At 41.9% G+C, this 10176-nt stretch overlaps 1 protein-coding gene across 1 annotated transcript; it reads left to right on the top strand.

The window, feature by feature from the left end:
• The first annotated feature begins 3567 nt into the window (after positions 1-3567).
• Positions 3568-9922, top strand: LOC116245806 (probable cellulose synthase A catalytic subunit 5 [UDP-forming]). The gene is made up of 14 exons (XM_031617371.2): positions 3568-4154; positions 4350-4545; positions 4754-4965; positions 5056-5158; positions 5258-5432; positions 5632-5898; positions 5993-6338; positions 6435-6572; positions 6659-6784; positions 6874-7086; positions 7170-7455; positions 7817-8013; positions 8144-8494; positions 8598-9922. The coding sequence occupies exons 1-14, from the start codon at positions 4074-4076 to the stop codon at positions 9180-9182; spliced, it is 3276 nt and encodes a 1091-aa protein (XP_031473231.1). The 5' UTR covers positions 3568-4073; the 3' UTR covers positions 9183-9922.
• The last annotated feature ends 254 nt before the right edge of the window (positions 9923-10176 follow it).

The following is a 10176-nucleotide window of genomic DNA, read 5'->3' as shown; positions in this document are numbered from 1 at the left end:
CACACATTGTAAACTCGGCGTTGTTAGAATATATATATTTTAAAATGCATGTTTAAATAATAATATATTTTTATTTGAAAAAGTATAGTTTGATTATGAATGATATTTTCAAATTCAGTAACGAAATGCTAGAAATAACTCGAAGGAATCACGCAACCATGTTTGTTGTTGTCAAATGTCTCCACGGAAGTTCAATAAAAATTAATGGTCCAATCGTTGTGGACCCTGTTGGAAACGGTGCAGTGTGAACACTCCTAACGTACGGAGCAACCTTTCTGTTCTTCACCTGCCCTTCCATGTATGTCTGTGTAAATCTGAAACTTGTCTTCCTTCTTTGGAGATTATAGATAATAAGTAGTGCTTCCATGAAAAATTCTCTACACTTATGTGCATCTTACATTCACGTTTTTTTCTTTAATTTTGAGCATTTTACTTGTGAAATCGGAGCAGGTTTTAAACTACGGATTTGGTGGGTCATTATCTATAGGTATATATAATTCTATAAAAAATATGCAAAATTAATATAAAACGGGTGAGGAAAATGTAAAATAGGTGGAAAAGACATTTTAGATAAATAATAAGCAAAACTTTAAAAAATTAATATAAAAATGTAAAAATTAATATGCTTTTTTAAAAGCCATATCCAAGTGTGTTGCCGTACCCATGTCTACATGTCGGCATGTCGATACAAGTAAGGTCACCATTTTACGTTGTTCTTAGCTGTCAAACAACTCCTACTTATCCAAAGCTTTACATCTTGAACTTCACAAGTTAAAAAGCACTAATTCTTTTTAAAATAATTTACTTCAATCTTATTGAACTTAAGTTAGATTACCTTAGATCGAATTCGAGCTCCATTCAGTGGCGGAGCCAAAATTTCTAGTTGAGGAGCACTCCAAGTGTAAAATTCAAATCTTAAGGAGCACTCATATATAAAAATCTGAAAATTAATGAAGTTTTTTGTATGTAAATAGTGTAATTTTTTTTTGGGTTGGTGTAGGCAAAGTGCCAACACCAGCAATAATGTAGCTCCGTCTCCATTGTCATTCTGATAAATGCCCGATGTTTTTTTTCTTCTAGGTATGGTAGCTGGACTGACCCAAGATTTCTCTTCTTTAAAAAGGTTTTCAAGATGTTTGTGCGATGAACTAGTTGGTGGGTGCCTACTCCTTGTCAAAGCCGACATAAATCAGACCGAAGGGCGAGGGAATGACCTAGGGAGTTTTAAGCCCCGAACAAGCGATTAAGTCTCTCAACCTCGAATGGTTTAAGGCTCAAATTTGAGAAATGGTTCCAAACTTCTCAATTAATTAAAGGAAAAACATTGGGTTAGAGAAGAGAAAATTTTCGTTCAATTATTTAATTCAATTTAAAGAAAAATGAAAAATCTAAATTCTCTCCTCCCATCACAAACCGTGGTGGGTCAGCAGCACAACACACACCACCACCCACTGCAACCTTCTGCGCCCGCACCCGCTCTGTGTCCCACACTCCGCAACCCACTTCTGGTTGGGGGCCCTTCTCCTCCTCAACACCAGCTGTCTCTCCTCCTCTTGTCTTCATGCTTAGAAAGCGATATAAATACATCAATTAAATACCCAATATATATGTATAAAAAAATATATATATATATAATAAATTTATTTATATTCATATTTATATTTATATTGCTGGTTATCACTACCACATCAAGACAAAAACATTTATAATTGCCATGGTGGAGAAAGTCTACACACTTATCGATTGAAGAATTAGTGAAATACTCGTTAAGTTTTTAACCTCGTGACAAAGTGGTGGGGGAGCTCGGTGGGTTCACAATCTCTGCGGTTCTTTCTTTATGGATGTAAAACCTGAATTCATTAGTTGGTGGATCTAAACATCGATTTTTTTTCTTTGATTTGGAAGGTTAAACCGAACTCCTAAGTGCGGCCCAATCTTTTTTTTGAGATCTCTTGCCAGGTTTTTAGTGAAAAGTTAAGTGGAATTCACCTATGAAGATAATAAGGCGGCACCCATCTTGTCCAAATTAATAGTTTTGCCTTTATTTTTGCCTTTTCAAATATTTATTAGCTAATCGTCATTTACCTCGAAGGCCATAACATAGCTGGTTAAGCAAGCAGATGTATAAAAAGTGCATCGTCTATTTGATTTTTAAGTGTGCTATTCTCTTAGACCATAAATGGTATGATTGCGATACTTTAATTGATGGGTATACCATATTCCACCCAGCGAAGCTCATGACCTTAGAAAGATGAGGAACAACTAGCAATGAGCTGCTAACGAGAAAAATTTCAGATCACCTAAGAGTGAATAGAAGAACAAAAGGTGAAAGTTATTGTGTTTCTCTGGCATTTTTTTGTTGTCTTTTTGATGATCAAAAGACCATAGTTTTGAGGGGTGAAAGACTTGTAATTCCTTTTATTCTACCTCCTTAAACATCACATCTGTCTCTACAATGTAAAATCTAGAGACAAAAGCTAAGCACATTCACCACATCACATCTTTATACTATAGAAATACAAATTTTTCATTGACAACTCGATTTAGATAAAAGTCACTCTTTCTTTTTACCTTCAAGTTCGAGAATTGTTTTAAGACATCGAAGAATATATGGTTCACCTTTCAACTCAAGTGTTCTTTATGTATCTTAAAAAATAAAGTTCTCTTGTAAAAGCATTGATTGAATCAAAGCATGCTCACGGTTAAGTCCACCGTTGATCATTGTATCGACGGCGATTGCACAAACATCAGTCATATTGACCGATGTTGGAAGATAGATGCTGCTCTAAAACATAGAATGGACGGTTGAGAGAAAGAACATGGAAAATATCAAAGGCAACAGTTAAGAGAGAGAAAGAGAGAGAGGCTATGACTTTGCAGAGACACCCGCATGTGGACGACTGTCCCCATGACCGTTGAACTTTTCAATGCCGGGAGCCTTCTTTACCATGTTTAACCGCTGTCATTATCAATTTATCATCAGTTCCTTCGATCCAACTCAAGGTTGATTCCTCCTTCCGTCGGCAAAATCATTTCTATATTCAGTTCTGTGAATCTTGCACCATTCCCCATTTTCTTTCAATAAAGAGCAAGAAATGCATGGGTCAGGGTGAAGCTTCTGTAATTTACTTTCTTTCTCTCTCTCTACAAGTATTTAAGTTAGCTGACCCAAATCCGATCCGTTTCGACGGGAAAAATTATATATAATTGTTCATGCAGCCAACGTGAATATATATTATTAATTACTTTTTTTTACCTGGTCAAGATGACTTCTGATCTTTTCTGGTAGGGTGGGAGCTATGAAGTTAATAAAGCAAAACTCTAATCCCCACATGTCCAACCTGGCTCGCTTTCTTCCTCTTTGATGCCTCAATTATTAGGGTGGAGTTTTACCCATCAGAAAGTGTCGGCGGTGGTAAAAGATAGGAAGAGTGGCAGGTGAAGAAGCAAGGAAAAAAAAAAAAGAGAGAGAATAACACATGGTTCCTTCCCAAACCCTTCTTTTTCCTGTGGCTTCTGTGGCTTCATCTAAGGGCAAGGGGAAAAAATTTAAGACAGAGCAGAAGGAGAGAGAGTGGAGGTCTTTGTTTTAGGGTTCTTTTTCTTTTCCCTGCCAATCTCATTTTCTACTGGTGCAGTTGCAGTTATTTCTAAATCTTACTAGGGAAACGGATCTTTGGCATCTAAGATGGTGTGGTGGGTGAAGGTAGTGCACTCGAAATAAATAAGAGAAAGGGAAAAAAAAAAAGAAATGCATGATTTTTTCTTCAGCCTGCTTTGGGGAACTGACATAAGAAGCAAGGAATAAGTCTGGTCTTTTGGTGGTTCCTCGTAGTCGGCATCCCCAAAAGGTGAAAACCTGAATTGGGGATGTTCCGGTGTTGAGAAGAGAGTTGCAGAGAGTGAAGATCCGGCGGTGGCAGGCCGAATAGGTGGAGAGATTTGAGTTTTTCCGACATGGGTGTTGCGGCAGGGGCTCAGATCTGGTGATGCGGTAAAAGGAAGAAAGACCAGCGGCAGCTTCCATCTTTGAGCTTTTTCTCTCAAGTGGTGGTGGTGGTCGCGCGGAGACAATGGAGGCGAGTGCTGGGTTAGTTGCAGGATCTCACAACCGGAATGAGCTCGTGGTTATACGTCGTGATGGAGAATCCGGCGTAAGTGCTTCTCCTCCTCCTCCTACTACTGCATGTTGCAGATTTTCCCTCTGTTTTTTCTTTCAGTTAGTTTCTGGCTTCTAAAATTAGAGATTTCTTGGGTATTTTGTTGTCGGCATTGTTGGGCTTTTGGAGTAATTCTGAACCTTTTTCCCTTGTTTCTATGTCTCTGTGTTTCTGTGTGTGTGGGTGCAGCCCAAGCCTCTACAGCAGCTCAGCGGGCAAATCTGTCAGATCTGTGGCGACGATGTTGGGCTTACTGTGGAGGGCGAGCTCTTCGTTGCCTGCAACGAGTGTGCATTCCCCGTCTGCAGGACCTGTTACGAGTATGAGCGAAGAGAAGGTAGTCAAGTGTGTCCTCAGTGCAAGACCAGGTTTAAGCGTCTCAAGGGTGAGTTGTCCTCTCCTAGCCCTTCTTTTTCCCTTCTTTTCTTGCGATTTTCCTTTTTTTAATGGCCTTACTTCTGTTTTCTTTAATTGGAAACCGAATTTTCTTTCGTCTTCTAAAAATGTAGAGGTTCTTTTGGACGTTGGTAACCCTCGATTTCGCTTTAGTCTGTGAATCTTGATATACTTTGTGAATTCCGTTTCATCCGTAGGGAGTGCCAGAGTTGCTGGCGATGAAGAAGAAGATGACGTCGATGACTTGGAAAATGAATTCAATTTTGATGGTCGGAGTAAGGAGGACATGCAGTATCTTGCAGAGGCCATGCTTCAGGGTCACATGAGCTACGGTAGAGGTGGAGATGCGGACATGCCTCAAGTGGTTCATACAATGCCTCAAGTTCCTCTGCTTACCAATGGCCAGATGGTAACCAACATCAACATAATGTGTTCTGCTTCTTACTTGCTTGGGCTGAGTGTTTGATGGATTTTGATTGCTGAATTTTCTCTGTTTCAGGTTGATGACATTCCCCCTGAGCAGCATGCCTTGGTGCCTTCTTTCATGGGAGGTGGGGGCAAAAGAATCCACCCTCTACCTTTTGCAGATCCCAATCTTCCTGGTATGCTTATTAATCTGTGAACCCCATCAAATTTCCCCCCTTCCGTTCCTTTAATCAATCTATTGTAGTGCTGAATTATTTGGGAAATTTCTTCTCCAGTGCAACCCAGATCCATGGATCCTTCCAAAGATCTCGCTGCATATGGGTATGGCAGTGTGGCGTGGAAGGAAAGGATGGAGAATTGGAAACAGAGGCAAGAGAAATTACAGGTCATGAGAAATGAAAATGGTGGCAAGGACTGGGATCCAGATGGTGATGGACCAGATCTACCACTGTAAGAGCTTTACAATCCTCAGAAAACATTGAACCGCCACTTCTGGTTTTGCGCATATGCACTTCAAATTGGCTAGATTCGACTTCAGAATCTATCAGTCTAGTTTTTCTAATTTTGGAACGAAGCAACACTACCTTTTTAACTAGAATGATGTTCTCAGTTTCAATTTTGCTGACACCTGATTTAATCGTTTGGACAGTATGGATGAGGCAAGACAACCGTTGTCAAGGAAGATTCCTATACCATCCAGCCAGATCAATCCTTATAGGATGATTATCATAATTCGGCTTGTAGTTCTTGGATTCTTTTTCCACTATCGAGTCACGCACCCAGTGTCAGATGCTTATGCATTGTGGCTGACATCGGTTATATGTGAGATCTGGTTTGCCATCTCTTGGATTCTTGATCAGTTCCCAAAGTGGCTTCCCATTGACAGGGAAACTTATCTGGACAGGCTATCTCTGAGGTGAGTGTTGCATAGTGCAACTTCCGGTTGCTTGTATGTGAATAAGCCCATTGCACGCTGTTGTTTGCCGTTTTCTAACTATTTCGCTCTCCAGGTATGAGAAAGAAGGGCAGCCTTCTCGGCTTGCACCAGTTGACTTTTTTGTGAGTACTGTGGATCCTTCGAAAGAGCCGCCTCTTGTCACAGCAAACACTGTTCTGTCTATCCTTGCTGTAGACTACCCTGTGGACAAAGTTTCCTGCTATGTTTCTGATGATGGTGCTGCAATGTTAACATTTGAAGCATTATCGGAAACATCCGAGTTTGCAAGGAAATGGGTTCCCTTTTGCAAGAAATTTAATATTGAGCCACGGGCACCAGAGTGGTATTTTGCTCAGAAGATCGATTATTTGAAGGACAAGGTCTTGCCATCATTTGTTAAAGAACGAAGGGCTATGAAGGTACAGTGGAATCGTGAGCCAAGATCGCTTGTTTATTTTGCTTTGCTTTAGCTTTTCAGATTTGGATTTAAACTGAATTGTGCATTGAATACACAGAGAGAATACGAGGAATTCAAGGTCCGCATCAATGCATTAGTTGCAAAAGCTCAGAAGGTTCCTGAGGAAGGGTGGACAATGCAAGATGGAACTCCTTGGCCTGGAAACAATGTCCGAGACCATCCAGGAATGATTCAGGTGCGCACTTTATAGGTCTAGGAAAAGCAAATTTGTCTGTTTAGCATCTTTTCTTTCTGTTTTTTGCTAAATGTTGGGTTCTGCAGGTCTTTCTAGGCCAGAGTGGGGGGCATGATACAGATGGGAATGAATTGCCACGCCTTGTCTATGTCTCTAGAGAAAAGAGGCCTGGCTTTAATCACCACAAGAAGGCTGGTGCTATGAATGCTTTGGTAAATCACTGGACTGGGGCAATATTCTTTCCTCAAGCTGAACATTGCAAGAACCTTGTTCTGACTTTTCTCCGCAATTTGTTTTATAGGTTAGAGTCTCTGCCGTGCTAACAAATGCGCCTTATCTGCTGAACTTGGATTGTGACCACTACATCAATAACAGTAGGGCTCTTCGAGAGGCTATGTGCTTCATGATGGACCCATTGTTGGGAAAGAAAGTTTGTTATGTTCAGTTCCCTCAGAGATTCGATGGTATTGACAGACATGATCGATATGCTAACAGGAACATTGTGTTCTTTGATGTAAGCACGCCCAGCATGACTACTACTTTGAATTCTCTTATTTTCGTTGAGTTTTTGCTCAAGTGTCGAATGTTGTCGCGCAGATCAACATGAAAGGCCTGGATGGAATCCAAGGACCTATCTATGTCGGTACTGGGTGTGTTTTCAGGAGACAATCACTCTATGGGACTGATGCTCCCAAAACAAAGAAACCACCTACAAGGACTTGCAATTGTTGGCCCAAATGGTGCTGCTGCGGATTCTGCTGCGGAGGAAGGAAGAAGAATAAATCTACCAAGGCCAAGCAAGAGAAGAAAAGAGGGACTTTCAGAAAGGCTGATGCAGGTGCGATGGTGAAGAAGGTAGATAGCATTGAGGAGGGAAAAGAAGGTGAGCTCATTGATTTTCATTTATGTTCATGAGTCTGTTACTTGGAAGTGGGCCGTATTCTCTTTTTCCGTGTATCAGATTTCATTTTCTTTGTCAGGAAGTGTAAATGTAAAATGCGGGACGTCCATTGAACAATCTCTCATCTTGCGTCCCATTTTTTGACCGACTGCACTAAAAAATTCCTTCGTTGTTTTCCTGCATTTACACGTGATAGATATGCCGAAGTAGAAAAATAGAAGCAACACTGTTCTTTTCTCAAACGGAAACCTCCCTTTCCCCATGGACCACTGTATGCGGATTGGTAGTTCGGTCTTACTGTTATGGCCTGGTTCTAATTTTGGGTCTCTGAATTGTCGTATAGGCATTGAAAATGGGAAATCAGCTCTCACAGCAGAGCAGAAGCTGGAGAAAAAGTTTGGGCAGTCTCCTGTCTTTGTTGCATCTACTCTTCTGGAGGATGGTGGGACCCTAAAAGGTGCTACTGCAGCTTCTCTGCTCAAGGAAGCTATTCATGTCATTAGCTGTGGATACGAAGACAAGACAGACTGGGGTAAAGAGGTGAGCCACCTGTGTGGTTCCTTTTTCTTTTCTGTACACGTACACACTACACGGCTGGTCAATGGTCTAGAGCCTACTTTGATTATTAAACTATATTGATCAAGAAGCTTTTGCGCCTTGCATCGTGCAGGTTGGCTGGATCTATGGCTCTGTTACAGAAGATATCCTGACTGGTTTCAAGATGCATTGCCATGGATGGCGATCCATATACTGTATTCCATCGAGGCCTGCTTTTAAGGGGTCTGCACCCATCAACCTTTCAGATCGTCTTCACCAAGTTCTTCGGTGGGCCCTTGGATCTGTAGAAATATTTTTGAGCAGGCACTGCCCTCTCTGGTATGGTTATGGTGGGGGCCTGAAATGGCTGGAGCGATTGTCATACATAAATGCCACGGTGTATCCATGGACTTCAATTCCTTTGCTGGCGTACTGTACCTTGCCTGCTGTCTGCCTCCTGACAGGGAAATTCATCACTCCAGAGGTAAAAAGCATTGGCTAGACTTTCCATCTGCGATGCCAAACTTTATTTGCTCATATCATGTTCAATTCGTCTTACTGAATTCTTTTCATTTCAAACTCTGCAGCTCAGCAACGTTGCTAGCCTCTGGTTTATCTCGCTCTTCATCTGTATCTTCGCCACCAGCATACTGGAAATGCGATGGAGTGGAGTTGGTATCGATGACTGGTGGAGAAACGAGCAGTTCTGGGTCATCGGAGGTGTCTCTGCACATCTGTTTGCAGTTGTCCAGGGTCTGCTGAAGGTCCTCGCCGGTATCGACACCAACTTCACTGTCACATCAAAGGCTGGTGACGATGAAGAGTTCTCAGAGCTCTACGCATTCAAGTGGACCACGCTGTTGATCCCCCCCACCACGCTGCTCATAATAAACTTGATTGGCGTTGTTGCTGGCGTCTCCAATGCTATCAACAATGGATACGAATCATGGGGACCTCTGTTTGGCAAGCTGTTCTTCGCCTTCTGGGTGATTGTTCATCTCTACCCCTTCCTCAAAGGTTTGCTTGGTCGCCAGAACCGAACGCCCACCATCATAATCGTCTGGTCCATTCTTCTTGCTTCCATATTCTCTCTCTTGTGGGTTCGGATAGACCCCTTCCTTGCCAAGTCCGATGGACCAGTGCTCGAAGAGTGTGGATTAGATTGTAATTAGTTGGAGGGAGCTGTAATCTTGCTACAAAGGAAGAAGAAGCTAGTCTGTGGAAGTTGCTTGAGGATGTGATTGACTTGCCGCACAAGTGGCTGGTGAGGTGCAATAGCTAGAGACATCCGAAGGCTACGTTTTGCAATCCGTATAGGTCTGGCCGGAGTTGATCGATGCCCAGATCCTGTAACTGATAGATGATTTTTCCGGCAGAAGGCGACCAGAAAAAGAAAAAAAAAAAAGCGTGTAAGTTTCCTGTGTGCAGCTTCGTGATTCTTTATTAGTTGTCCATGAGGAGTCGAAGGTCAACTTTTGTTCGTTATATTATTGCCGTTGATCTTTATATTGATTTCATCGGAATAAAGGGGCAGGTCCTGCCCGGTGGGTCGGAACACGGCAGGTGGGTTGGTGGGGGGGAGGGAGGAGGGGGGAAAGGACCCGAAAATTTTTAGGATCAGTTCTTCTGCCTTGATGGCCTGTTTACTACTGCTGTGCTCTGTGTCCATCCCTGCTATTTTTCTTGTTCTTCTAGCTCCACGTCGCGTCGCCGGAAAAAATGGATAAAGGCAGCGGTATGTGTTCTATCCAGGGGAGAATTCTGCTGTATGCGGTTAATTGGTGGTTGTGCTTCCTTCCACAGTGGAACCCCCTCTGCAAATGTAGTATGTCTGTAATAAGCTGCCATATATTCTTCGCATTTGTGAAAAACACTATATGTGATATACAAATCTCCAACTATTTCATGTTCATTTTTACTGTCAGATTGCCCGAATTCATTCCTTTGGTTATCATCGTCGAGGTGGTCTTCCGGTGGCTAGAACTTGGCAGAGGATCTCAATGTTGAGCATGTAAACACAGCCAGTAATATTTATTATCAGTTTATTAGCCCATAGACTTATTCCAAATTCTTGGGAAAGCCCAATACAGACTGAAACCTAAGAACACGTGTGCGAGTGCTGGCTTGAATCTTCAAAAGCTGGATTTATTTCAACGAATATTCCAA

The sequence above is a fragment of the Nymphaea colorata genome, chromosome 1, assembly GCF_008831285.2.
Source record: "Nymphaea colorata isolate Beijing-Zhang1983 chromosome 1, ASM883128v2, whole genome shotgun sequence".
NCBI lineage: Eukaryota > Viridiplantae > Streptophyta > Magnoliopsida > Nymphaeales > Nymphaeaceae > Nymphaea > Nymphaea colorata.
This window is presented reverse-complemented; position numbering and strand designations above follow the sequence as displayed.

Bases quoted from the DNA above. Each gene is read 5' to 3' on its own strand.
- LOC116245806 (XM_031617371.2), top strand. From the start codon at position 4,074: ATGGAGGCGAGTGCTGGGTTAGTTGCAGGATCTCACAACCGGAATGAG. The intron at 4,966-5,055 runs GTAACCAACATC...TCTCTGTTTCAG, and splicing joins TGCTTACCAATGGCCAGATG to GTTGATGACATTCCCCCTGA. The intron at 6,573-6,658 runs GTGCGCACTTTA...TGGGTTCTGCAG, and splicing joins ACCATCCAGGAATGATTCAG to GTCTTTCTAGGCCAGAGTGG.